The 15,517-nt window shown below is 45.0% G+C and overlaps 1 protein-coding gene across 1 annotated transcript; it reads left to right on the plus strand.

Moving 5' to 3' along the window:
- The first annotated feature begins 486 nt into the window (after positions 1 to 486).
- LOC124018700 (zinc finger protein 239-like) lies at positions 487 to 15,517 on the plus strand. The gene is made up of 4 exons (XM_046334052.1): positions 487 to 593; positions 1,053 to 1,150; positions 1,352 to 1,529; positions 14,342 to 15,517. Exons 2-4 carry the CDS (start codon positions 1,148 to 1,150, stop codon positions 15,310 to 15,312), a joined length of 1,152 nt encoding a protein of 383 aa, XP_046190008.1. The 5' UTR covers positions 487 to 593; positions 1,053 to 1,147; the 3' UTR covers positions 15,313 to 15,517.

Below are 15,517 nucleotides of genomic sequence, written 5' to 3' on the forward strand. Positions count from 1 at the left end.
GTATAATCTAGTGGACGGAACTGGAGGCTTCTTCAACAGCGACAAAAAGCTACTGACTCAACCAACGCGGTGGTTTCCTGGCGAACATAAAACCGAACACTTTAGACTATTCTTGTGTGTATTAATGTCAGTGTTATTTAAGAAGATTTATAGAAGTTATTTGCTTGTTAAATTAAATGCGCCAATTTGTTAAATTGAGAACGTTACTGCACTAGGATAATAGCTAATGCTAGCTAGCTAGCTAACATCCCGACCATGAGCTCACTAAGAAATATGGAGAAAGCGAAAGAAGCTCTAGGGCTGAACATCATCGTAAAAGAAGAAGAGGAAGAAGCTTTAAGAATAAAAAGGAAGAAGAGACTGTCACATTAGAAGAAGAAGATGTGGATATTACAGTGAAAGAAGAAAAAGAACCTTTTGGAGTAAAAGACGAAGAGGAGATATGTTTCTTAATCAAAAAGGAGGAAGATGCCATAACATTAAAAGAAGAAAATGTAGTGAAGAAGAGAAAGAACCTCTTGGAGTAAAAGAGGAAGAGGAGGAAGACGTTTTGGGAGTGAAAGAGGAAGAGACAGAAGATCAGATTACCACCAGTGAGTACTGTCTTAAAAACAGGGGCACAAACTATGCAATTGTTGAACTAATGTGTGGTTTGAAAGGAGCATTCTACTGAAGTTCTACACTTGAATATGTTGTTCAGTACTGTAGGACATGTTTAAGGGGCAATCTGCCATTGATACATATACTTTGGGGGACTTTTAAATGTAAACATTTCTGGAGTTCTCCATGTGTTCTATTAGACTGCACTTCATCCAATAACACACCTTTAAAACTCTATAGGTGATTTCTACTTCAAGTTTCAAAGGGACACAAAATGCACTCATTTCGCTGAACGACCCTTTTACAATTACATCATAAACAATATTTTATAAAATGATGATGAAAGTGGACATTTGGGCCCTGTTTAGATATATTAATGCCTCTTGTAAGACTCTATGATTGCAATAGAAGATCATATGTTTACCATCTGTTTGATGTTCTCATTCAAACAGGAGAGAGACATGACTATCGTGGATCTTCTGGGGAGCCTCAACAACATCCTGATGCTGACGAGGCAGTGAAGAGTCTCTCCAGATCAGAACACCAGATGGTACAGCTTGGTCTGGTCTAGCATACAGCTTGGTCTGGTCTAGCATACAGCTTGGTCTGGTCTAGCATACAGCTTGGTCTGGTCTAGCATACAGCTTTCTCTCTCTGGGTCTGGGCTGGGTTTCTGTAAAGCATTTTATGACAACAGTGGCATCAGCATCCATAATGATGTGTGTCTGTGTCCCCTCTTTATGGTTACTAGGACAACGGTTGCCCTTCCACCCTCCCGGGGTCCATGTGTCGTGCCTCTCCTGGTAGCACCTTACTGCTGGGTATGAAGAGGTTGTCTGTGCTGCTGGTGGACTGCAGGAAAACAACGGGGCTGAGTGGAACTGTGAAAGGAGGAGAAGAGAAGAAAGGATCAGATTTGACTCATCAAAGTAAGTGCTGTAGTTTAGTTTGAACAAATACAATAGATCTGCCCACTGGTATCTGTTACCAGGACAACCAGCAGAGTTCTGTTCATTCTGGGATCGAACCCAGGTCTGTAGTGACACCTTAAGCACTGTGATGCAGTGCTATAGACCGCTGTGCCACTCAGGTGGCAGCTCCTTTGTTTGGCTGACGTTGAGGGACCGGTTGTTTAGCTGGCACCCCGCTCGTTCTCCTCAGGGGCTCCTCGGCTCTGAGCGGGACAAAATGTATTTTAGCTCATCTGGTAGTGCGTCATGGTTTCCGCGACGCAAATTTATTTTTTGTATTCTGTAACCGTTAGAAGCCTCGTATCCGACCCACTAAATAAGTCTTCAACATTTCTATGACTACTATCACATGGACAGACTGACTACTACCACATGGACAGACTGACTACTACCACTACTACCACATGGACAGACTGACTACTACCACTACTACCACATGGACAGACTGACTACTACCACATGGATAGACTGACTACTACCACATGGACAGACTGACTACTACCACATGGACAGACTGACTACTACCACATGGACAGACTGACTACTACCACATGGACAGACTGACTACTACCACATGGACAGACTGACTACTACCACGTGGACAGACTGACTACTACCACGTGGACAGACTGACTACTACCACGTGGACAGACTGACTACTACCACATGGACAGACTGACTACTACCACATGAACAGACTGACTACTACCACATGGACAGACTGACTACTACCACATGGACAGACTGACTACTACCACATGGACAGACTGACTACTACCACTACTACCACATGGACAGACTGACTACTACCACATGGACAGACTGACTACTATCACTACTACCACATGGACAGACTGACTACTACCACATGGACAGACTGACTACTATCACTACTACCACATGGACAGACTGACTACTATCACTACTACCACATGGACAGACTGACTACTACCACATGGACAGACTGACTACTACCACTACTACCACATGGACAGACTGACTACTACCACATGGACAGACTGACTACTATCACTACTACCACATGGACAGACTGACTACTACCACATGGACAGACTGACTACTACCACTACTACCACATGGACAGACTAACTACTACCACATAGACAGACTGACTACTACCACTACTACCACATGGACAGACTGACTACTACCACATGGACAGACTGACTACTACCACATGGACAGACTGACTACTACCACATGGACAGACTGACTACTACCACATGGACAGACTGACTACTACCACATGGACAGACTGACTACTACCACATGGACAGACTGACTACTACCACGTGGACAGACTGACTACTACCACGTGGACAGACTGACTACTACCACATGGACAGACTGACTACTACCACATGAACAGACTGACTACTACCACATGGACAGACTGACTACTACCACATGGACAGACTGACTACTACCACTACTACCACATGGACAGACTGACTACTACCACATGGACAGACTGACTACTATCACTACTACCACATGGACAGACTGACTACTATCACTACTACCACATGGACAGACTGACTACTACCACATGGACAGACTGACTAGTACCACATGGACAGACTGACTACTACCACATGGACAGACTGACTACTATCACTACTACCACATGGACAGACTGACTACTATCACTACTACCACATGGACAGACTGACTACTACCACATGGACAGACTGACTACTATCACTACTACCACATGGACAGACTGACTACTACCACATGGACAGACTGACTACTACCACATGGACAGACTGACTACTACCACATGGATAGACTGACTACTATCACTACTACCACATGGACAGACTGACTACTACCACATGGACAGACTGACTACTACCACATGGACAGACTGACTACTACCACATGGACAGACTAACTACTACCACATGGACAGACTGACTACTATCACTACTACCACATGGACAGACTGACTACTACCACATGGACAGACTGACTACTACCACTACTACCACATGGACAGACTGACTACTACCACATGGACAGACTGACTACTACCACTACTACCACATGGACAGACTGACTGCTACCACATGGACAGACTGACTACTACCACTACTACCACATGGACAGACTGACTACTACCACATGGACAGACTGACTACTACCACATGGACAGACTGACTACTACCACATGGATAGACTGACTACTATCACTACTACCACATGGACAGACTGACTACTACCACATGGACAGACTGACTACTACCACATGGATAGACTGACTACTACCACTACTACCACATGGACAGACTGACTACTACCACTACTACCACATGGACAGACTGACTACTACCACATGGACAGACTGACTACTACCACATGAACAGACTGACTACTACCACATGGACAGACTGACTACTACCACATGGACAGACTGACGACTACCACATGGACAGATTGACTACTACCACTACTACCACATGGACAGACTGACTACTACCACATGGACAGACTGACTACTACCACATGGACAGACTGACTACTACCACATGGACAGACTGACTACTACCACTACTACCACATGGACAGACTGACTTCTACCACTACTACCACATGGACAGACTGACTACTACCACATGGACAGACTGACTACTACCACTACTACCACATGGACAGACTGACTACTACCACATGGACAGACTGACTACTACCACATGGACAGACTGACTACTATCACATGGACAGACTGACTACTATCACTACTACCACATGGACAGACTGACTACTACCACATGGACAGACTGACTACTACCACTACTGGACAGACTGACTACTACCACATGGACAGACTGACTACTACCACATGGACTGACTACCACATGACTACTATCACTACTACCACATGGACAGACTGACTACTACCACATGGACAGACTGACTACTACCACATGGACAGACTGACTACTACCACATGGACAGACTGACTACTATCACTACTACCACATGGACAGACTGACTACTACCACATGGACAGACTGACTACTACCACTACTACCACATGGACAGACTGACTACTACCACATGGACAGACTGACTACTACCACTACTACCACATGGACAGACTGACTACTACCACATGGACAGACTGACTACTACCACTACTACCACATGGACAGACTGACTACTACCACATGGACAGACTGACTACTACCACTACTACCACATGGACAGACTGATGGATAGACTGACTACTACCACTACTACCACATGGACAGACTGACTACTACCACATGGACAGACTGACTACTACCACATGGATAGACTGACTACTACCACTACTACCACATGGATAGACTGACTACTATCACTACTACCACATGGACAGACTGACTACTACCACATGGACAGACTGACTACTACCACATGGACAGACTGACTACTACCACATGAACAGACTGACTACTACCACATGGACAGACTGACTACTACCACATGGATAGACTGACTACTACCACTACTACCACATGGACAGACTGACTACTACCACTACTACCACATGGACAGACTGACTACTACCACTACTACCACATGAACAGACTGACTACTACCACATGGACAGACTGACTACTACCACATGGACAGACTGTCGACTACCACATGGACAGATTGACTACTACCACTACTACCACATGGACAGACTGACTACTACCACATGGACAGACTGACTACTACCACATGGACAGACTGACGACTACCACTACTACCACATGGACAGACTGACTACTACCACATGGACAGACTGACTACTACCACTACTACCACATGGACAGACTGTCGACTACTACCACATGGACAGACTGACTACTACCACTACTACCACATGGACAGACTGACTACTACCACATGGACAGACTGACTACTACCACATGGACAGACTGACTACTACCACTACTACCACATGGACAGACTGACTACTACCACATGGACAGACTGACTACTACCACTACTACCACATGGACAGACTGACTACTACCACATGGACAGACTGACTACTACCACTACTACCACACATGGACAGACTGACTACTACCACATGGACAGACTGACTACTACCACATGGACAGACTGACTACTACCACATGGACAGACTGACTACTATCACATGGACAGACTGACTACTATCACTACTACCACATGGACAGACTGACTACTACCACATGGACATACTGACTACTACCACATGGACAGACTGACTACTACCACTACTACCACATGGACAGACTGACTACTATCACATGGACAGACTGACTACTATCACTACTACCACATGGACAGACTGACTACTACCACATGGACAGACTGACTACTACCACTACTACCACATGGACAGACTGACTACTACCACTACTACCACATGGATAGACTGACTACTACCACTACTACCACATGGACAGACTGACTGACTACTACCACATGGACAGACTGACTGACTACTACCACATGGACAGACTGACTACTACCACTACTACCACATGGACAGACTGACTACTACCACATGGACAGACTGACTACTACCACATGGACAGACTGACTACTACCACATGGACATACTGACTACTACCACATGGACAGACTGACTACTACCACATGGACAGACTGACTACTACCACTACTACCACATGGACAGACTGACTACTACCACTACTACCACATGGACAGACTGACTACTACCACCACTACCACATGGACAGACTGACTACTACCACTACTACCACATGGACAGACTGACTACTACCACTACTACACATGGACAGACTGACTACTACCACATGGACAGACTGACTACTACCACATGGACAGACTGACTACTACCACCACTACCACATGGACAGACTGACTACTACCACATGGACAGACTGACTACTACCACATGGACAGACTGACTACTACCACATGGACAGACTGACTACTACCACATGGACAGACTGACTACTACCACCACTACCACATGGACAGACTGACTACTACCACTACTACCACATGGACAGACTGACTACTACCACTACTACCACATGGACAGACTGACTACTACCACCACTACCACATGGACAGACTGACTACTACCACCACTACCACATGGACAGACTGACTACTACCACTACTACCACATGGACAGACTGACTACTACCACATGAACAGACTGACTACTACCACATGGACAGACTGACTACTACCACATGGATAGACTGACTACTACCACTACTACCACATGGACAGACTGACTACTACCACTACTACCACATGGACAGACTGACTACTACCACTACTACCACATGAACAGACTGACTACTACCACATGGACAGACTGACTACTACCACATGGACAGACTGACGACTACCACATGGACAGATTGACTACTACCACTACTACCACATGGACAGACTGACTACTACCACATGGACAGACTGACTACTACCACATGGACAGACTGACGACTACCACATGGACAGATTGACTACTATCACTACTACCACATGGACAGACTGACTACTACCACATGGACAGACTGACGACTACCACTACTACCACATGGACAGACTGACTACTACCACTACTACCACATGGACAGACTGACTACTACCACATGGACAGACTGACTACTACCACTACTACCACATGGACAGACTGACTACTACCACATGGACAGACTGACTACTACCACATGGACAGACTGACTACTACCACATGGACAGACTGACTACTACCACATGGACAGACTGACTACTACCACATGGACAGACTGACTACTACCACATGGACAGACTGACTACTACCACTACTACCACATGGACAGACTGACTACTACCACATGGACAGACTGACTACTATCACTACTACCACATGGACAGACTGACTACTACCACATGGACAGACTGACTACTACCACATGGACACTACACTGGACAGACTGACTACTACCACATGGACAGACTGACTACTACCACTACTACCACATGGACAGACTGACTGACTACTACCACATGGACAGACTGACTACTACCACATGGACAGACTGACTACTACCACTACTACCACATGGACAGACTGACTACTACCACATGGTCAGACTGACTACTACCACATGGACAGACTGACTACTACCTTCTACTACCTCATGGACAGACATGACTACTACCAGGGTATGGACAGACTGGGACTACTACCACAATGTATGCACACATGACTGTACTATAAAACTACTGCACATGGACAGACTGATTACTACCACCATGGACAGACTGACTACTACCACATGGACAGACTGACTACTACCACTACTACCACATGGACAGACTGACTACTACCACATGGACAGACTGACTACTACCACCACTACCACATGGACAGACTGACTACTACCACATGGACAGACTGACTACTACCACCACTACCACATGGACAGACTGACTACTACCACCACTACCACATGGACAGACTGACTACTACCACTACTACCACATGGACAGACTGACTACTACCACTACTACCACATGGACAGACTGACTACTACCACATGGACAGACTGACTACTACCACATGGACAGACTGACTACTACCACCACTACCACATGGACAGACTGACTACTACCACTACTACCACATGGACAGACTGACTACTACCACCACTACCACATGGACAGACTGACTACTACCACTACTACCACATGGACAGACTGACTACTACCACCACTACCACATGGACAGACTGACTACTACCACCACTACCACATGGACAGACTGACTACTACCACTACTACCACATGGACAGACTGACTACTACCACTACTACCACATGGACAGACTGACTACTACCACATGGACAGACTGACTACTACCACATGGACAGACTGACTACTACCACATGGACAGACTGACTACTACCACATGGACAGACTGACTACTACCACCACTACCACATGGACAGACTGACTACTACCACATGGACAGACTGACTACTACCACATGGACAGACTGACTACTACCACTACTACCACATGGACAGACTGACTACTACCACTACTACCACATGGACAGACTGACTACTACCACATGGACAGACTGACTACTATCACATGGACAGACTGACTACTACCACATGGACAGACTGACTACTACCACATGGACATACTGACTACTACCACATGGACAGACTGACTACTACCACTACTACCACATGGACAGACTGACTACTACCACTACTACCACATGGACAGACTGACTACTACCACTACTACCACATGGACAGACTGACTACTACCACTACTACCACATGGACAGACTGACTACTACCACATGGACAGACTGACTACTACCACATGGACAGACTGACTACTACCACTACATGGACAGACTGACTACTATCACTACTATCACATGGACAGACTGACTACTATCACTACTATCACATGGACAGACTGACTACTATCACTACTACCTCATGGACAGACTGACTACTACCACATGGACAGACTGACTACTATCACATGGGCAGACTGACTACTATCACATGGACAGACTGACTACTACCACATGGACAGACTGACTACTCAAATCAAAATCAAATCAAATGTATTTATATAGCCCTTCATACATCAGCTGATATCACAAAGTGCTGTACAGAAACCCAGCCTAAAACCCCAAACAGCAAGCAATGCAGGTGTAGAAGCACGTTGGCTAGGAAAAACTCCCTAGAAAGGACAAAACCTAGGAAGAAACCGAGAGAGGAACCAGGCTATGTGGGATGGCCAGTCCTCTTCTGGCTGTGCCGGGTGGAGATTATAACAGAACATGGCCAAGATGTTCAAATGTTCATAAATGACCAGCATGGTCGAATAATAATAAGGCAGAACAGTTGAAACTGGAGCAGCAGCACAGTCAGGTGGACTGGGGACAGCAAGGAGTCATCATGTCAGGTAGTCCTGGGGCATGGTCCTACGGCTCAGGTCAGTTGAAACTGGAGCAGCAGCATGGCCAGGTGGACTGGGGACAGCAAGGAGTCATCATGTCAGGTAGTCCTGGGGCATGGTCCTAGGGCTCAGGTCCTCCGAGAGAGAGAAAGAAAGGAGAGAATTAGAGAACGCACACTTAGATTCACACAGGACACCGAATAGGACAGGAGAAGTACTCCAGATATAACAAACTGACCCTAGCCCCCCGACACATAAACTACTGCAGCATAAATACTGGAGGCTGAGACAGGAGGGGTCAGGAGACACTGTGGCCCCATCCGAGGACACCCCTGGACAGGGCCAAACAGGAAGGATATAACCCCACCCACTTTGCCAAAGCACAGCCCCCACACCACTAGAGGGATATCTTCAACCACCAACTTACCATCCTGAGACAAGGCTGAGTATAGCCCACAAAGATCTCCGCCACGGCACAACCCAAGGGGGGGGGGCCCAGACAGGATGACCACAACAGTGAATCAACCCACTCAGGTGACGCACCCCCTCCAGGGACAGCATGAGAGAGCCCCAGTAAGCCAGTGACTCAGCCCCTGTAACAGGGTAGAGGCAGAGAATCCCAGTGGAAAGAGGGGAACCGGCCAGGCAGAGACGGCAAGGGCGGTTCGTTGCTCCAGAGCCTTTCCGTTCACCCTCCCACTCCTGGGCCAGACTACACTCAATCATATGACCCACTGAAGAGATGAGTCTTCAGTAAAGACTTAAAGGATGAGACCGAGTTTGAGTCTCTGACATGGGTAGGCAGACCGTTCCATAAAAATGGAGCTCTATAGGAGAAAGCCCTGCCTCCCGCTGTTTGCTTAGAAATTCTAGGGACAATTAGGAGGCCTGCGTCTTCTGACCATAGCGTACGTGTAGGTATGTACGGCAGGACCAAATCAGAGAGATAGGTAGGAGCAAGCCCATGTAATGCTTTGTAGGTTAGCAGTAAAACCTTGAAATCAGCCCTTGCTTTGACAGGAAGCCAGTGTAGAGAGGCTAGCACTGGAGTAATATGATCAAATTTGTTGGTTCTAGTCAGGATTCTAGCAGCCGTATTTAGCACTAACTGAAGTTTATTTAGTGCTTTATCCGGGTAGCCGGAAAGTAGAGCATTGCAGTAGTCTAACCTAGAAGTGACAAAAGCATGGATTAATATTTCTGCATCATTTTTGGACAGAAAGTTTCTGATTTTTTTGCAATGTTACGTAGATGGAAAAAAGCTGTCCTTGAAATGGTCTTGATATGTTCTTCAAAAGAGAGATCAGGGTCCAGAGTAACGCCGAGGTCCTTCACAGTTTTATTTGAGACGACTGTACAACCATTAAGATTATTTGTCAGATTCAACAGAAGATCTCTTTGTTTCTTGGGACCTAGAACAAGCATCTCTGTTTTGTCCGAGTTTAATAGTAGAAAGTTTGCAGCCATCCACTTCCTTATGTCTGAAACACATGCTTCTAGCGAGGGCAATTTTGGGGCTTCACCATGTTTCATTGAAGTGTACAGCTGTGTGTCATCCGCATAGCAGTGAAAGTTAACATTATGTTTTCGAATAACATCCCCAAGAGGTAAAATATATAGTGAAAACAATAGTGGTCCTAAAACGGAACCTTGAGGAACACCAAAATTTACAGTTGATTTGTCAGAGGACAAACCATTCACAGAGACAAACTGATATCTTTCCGACAGATAAGATCTAAACCAGGCCAGAACATGTCCGTGTAGACCAATTTGGGTTTCCAATCTCTCCAAAAGAATGTGGTGATCGATGGTATCAAAAGCAGCACTAAGGTCTAGGAGCACGAGGACAGATGCAGAGCCTCGGTCCGATGCCATTAAAATGTCATTTTCCACCTTCACAAGTGCCGTCTCAGTGCTATGATGGGGTCTAAAACCAGACTGAAGCATTTTGTATACATTGTTTGTCTTCAGGAAGGCAGTGAGTTGCTGCGCAACAGCCTTCTCTAACATTTTTGGGAGGAATGGAAGATTCGATATAGGCCGATAGTTTTTTATATTTTCTGGGTCAAGGTTTGGCTTTTTCAAGAGAGGCTTTATTACTGCCACTTTTAGTGAGTTTGGTACACATCCAGTGGATAGAGAGCCGTTTATTATGTTCAACATAGGAGGGCCAAGCACAGGAAGCAGCTCTTTCAGTAGTTTAGTTGGAATAGGGTCCAGTATGCAGCTTGAAGGTTTAGAGGCCATGATTATTTTCATCATTGTGTCAAGAGATATAGTACTAAAACAATTGAGCGTCTCTCTTGATCCTAGGTCCTGGCAGAGTTGTGCAGACTCAGGACAACTGAGGTTTGGAGGAATACGCAGGTTTAAAGCGGAGTCCGTAATTTGCTTTCTAATAATCATAATCTTTTCCTCAAAGAAGTTCATGAATTTATCACTGCTAAAGTGAAAGTCGTCCTCTCTTGGGGAATGCTGCTTTTTAGTTAGCTTTGCGGTCCTGGCAGAGTTCTGCTATCTGAGCAGCTAACCGATCGCTGCAGCTGTACATAGTCCATCGGTATATAGCCCACCCAATTGACCTACCTCATCCCCATACTGTTTATATTTTATTTACTTTTCTGCTCTTTTGCACACCAGTATCTCTACCTGCACATGTTCATCTGATCAGTTCTCACTCCAGTGTTAATCTGCTAAATTGTAATTATTTGCCTACCTCCTCATGCCTTTTGCACACAATGTATATAGATATAATAATAGTACTTCCTGTTTGTTCTCTTTGTTTGGTGGATAGGCTTTCAATGGAAAAACAGCCTTTCAAAATAATAGTACTTCCTGTTTGTTCTCTTTGTTTGGTGGATAGGCTTTCAATGGAAAAACAGCCTTTCAAAATAATAGTACTTCCTGTTTGTTCTCTTTGTTTGGTGGATAGGCTTTCAATGGAAAAACAGCCTTTCAAAATAATAGTTGTTCTCTTTGTTTGGTGGATAGGCTTCCTGGTTGTTCTCTTTGTTTGGTGGATAGGCTTTCAATGGAAAAACAGCCTTTCAAAATAATAGTACTTCCTGGTTGGATTTTCCTCGTTTTCACCTGCCATATCCATTCTGTTATACTCGCAGACATTATTTTACGTTTTGGAAACTTTAGTTTTCTACCCAAATCTACCAATTACATTTAAGTCATTTAGCAGACGCTCTTATCCAGAGCGACTTACAAATTGGTGCATTCATGTATCTCCTATCTTCTAGGCCTGAGTAGCAGGCAGTTTACTTTGGGTTACGCTTTTAATGCAAAATTCCGAATGCTGCCCCCTATCATATATGCCATTTAGCAGACGCTTTTATCCAAAGCGACTTACAGTCATGTGTGCATACATTCTACGTATGGGTGGTCGTGGGGATCGAACCCACTACCCTGGCGTTACAAGCGCCATGCTCTACCAACTGAGCTACAGAAGGACCACCTATCCTAGTGAAGTTAATTATGTGAATGTCAATGCATACTTCCATTGGGTGGGCTTATAAAAAATATCATTTTTTATTCTACTGGGGGAAGTTTTTATCCTTATAGGCTGTGAGAACAATTAAACTTAAAATGTAGGTGTTTGAAAATTACAATGAAGTGCTTGAAAGGATCAGATTTAACTCATCACAGTAAGTGCTGTAGTTTAGTTTGAACAAATAATATAGATCTGCCCTCTGGTAGCTGTAGCCTAGTGGTTAGAGCGTTGGACTAGTAACCGGAAGGTTGTGAGTTCAAACCCCTGAGCTGACAAGGTACAAATCTGTCGTTCTGTGGGTTAACAGGCAGTTAACCCACTGTTCCCAGGCCGTCATTGAAAATAAGAATGTGTTCTTAACTGACTTGCCTGCTTAAATAAAGGTAAAATAAAAATAAATAAATAAAATCTGTTACCAGGACAACCAGCAGAGTTCTGTTAGTTCTGGGATCGAACTCGGGTCTGTAGTGACACCTTGAATTTGCCAATGTCTGTAAGAACCCTGTATAGGCTACTTGCTCAGCCAGCAAATGAACGATGAAAATCACCTGAAATTATTATTACATCGTTAAATTTCAGTCTGCCCCTGGTAAATGTACCTTAATGTTGAACCCTGTGTGTGTGTGAGCACTGTGTGTGCGGTGCGCGTTGGTCCTATATGTCTACCACTTCGTGTAGCCCGTTAGCGATGCTAATGTCTTCAGGTAGACTGAAAGACAATTTGAAGGTAACCATAAAGGAGCCTACCTGCCAGAATCGTGATTATTTGCATCAATCCGGTGACTATTTTGTTTGAAAAAACTCCCATTGCAACACACGCATTACAGACAGACTGGTGGCACTTCAATTAAAGGGTAACTACACACAAAAAAGAATCAAATTTTTTCCCAGATCTCAAAAATGGCACTGTTGTGGTTGTCTCACCTAGCTACCTTAAGATGGATCCACTAACTGAGGGAAACTGTATTTACTATCACTGTTGTGGTTGTCTCACCTAGCTACCTTAAGATGGATGCACGAACAAGTTGCTCTGAATAGTGACCATACTATTCCCTTAAAGCCACACAGTGCAAAATACATGGGTCATGTGAACAATGGAGCACATGCATCACATGCTAAGAGACAATGGAGCACATGCATCACATGCTAAGAGACAATGGTGCACATGCATCACATGCTAAGAGCACTTGACTGTAAGTCTCTCTGGATAAGAGGGTCTGATAAATGACTAAAATGACAAATGAATGCTGAGATTTCATTCAGGTCTCCCTGTTTTAACCACTCTGTTTGTCTTTGGCAGAAGAGAGACCCGACTCGGAGGAACCAGAGACGTCTGAACCAGCGAGACGACACCACTGTTCCCAGTGTGGAAAGAGTTATACCCGTTTATGGAGCCTGAAAAACCACAAGAGAACACATGCAGAGAGGAAGTCTTACAACTGTTCCCAGTGTGCAAAGAGTTTTAACCATTTAGGGAATCTTAAAAACCACAAGAGAACACATGCAGAGAGGAAGTCTTACAACTGCTCTCAGTGTGCAAAGAGTTTTACTCATTTATGTAACCTAAAATCGCACGAGAGACGACACACAGGAGATAAGCCTTACCAATGCTCTCAGTGTGGTAAGAGATTTATTGAGTCAACAGAACTGAAAGTTCATAAGAGAATACACACAGGGGAAAAACCATTCCAATGCTCTCAGTGTGTAAAGACATTTTCCCGACCAGGGGACCTGAAATCTCATGAGAGAATACACACAGGGGAAAAGCCGTACCACTGTTCCCATTGTGAAAAGAGTTTCGGCTGGTCAGGGACACTGAAAGAGCATGAGAGAATGCACACAGGAGAAAAGCCATTCCAATGCTCACAGTGTGGAAAGGGTTTTAGCCAGTTACGGTACCTGAAAACGCACGAGATGATTCACACAGGAGAGAAGCCTTTCCAGTGCACTCAGTGTGGAAAGAGTTTTATCCTGTTAGTAAACCTGAAATCACATGAGAGAATACACACAGGGGAAAAGCCATACCATTGTTCCCATTGTGAAAAGAGTTTCAGCTGGTCAGGGACACTGAAAGAGCATGAGAGGACACACACAGGAGAAAAGCCATTCCAATGCTCTCAATGTGGAAAGGGTTTTACCCAGTCAGGGAGCCTGAAAATGCATGAGAGAATGCATACAGGGGAAAAGCCTTTCCATTGCTCCCAATGTGGAAAGAGTTTTACCCAATTAAGGAGCCTGAAAAGTCATGTGGTGACACACAAAGGAGGGTAGCCTCACCTCTGCTCCCAGTGTGGAAAGAGTTTTACCCAATTAAGGAGCCTGAAAAGTCATGTGGTGACACACAAAGGAGGGTAGCCTCACCTCTGCTCCCAGTGTGGAAAGGGTTTTACCCAATTAAGGAGCCTGAAAAGTCATGTGGTGACACACAAAGGAGGGTAGCCTCACCTCTGCTCCCAGTGTGGAAAGAGTTTTACCC

Source organism: Oncorhynchus gorbuscha, unplaced genomic scaffold (genome assembly GCF_021184085.1).
Source record: "Oncorhynchus gorbuscha isolate QuinsamMale2020 ecotype Even-year unplaced genomic scaffold, OgorEven_v1.0 Un_scaffold_564, whole genome shotgun sequence".
Taxonomy (NCBI): Eukaryota; Metazoa; Chordata; class Actinopteri; order Salmoniformes; family Salmonidae; genus Oncorhynchus; species Oncorhynchus gorbuscha.

Bases quoted from the DNA above. Each gene is read 5' to 3' on its own strand.
- LOC124018700 (XM_046334052.1), top strand. The intron at 1,530-14,341 runs GTAAGTGCTGTA...TGTCTTTGGCAG, and splicing joins ATCAGATTTGACTCATCAAA to AAGAGAGACCCGACTCGGAG.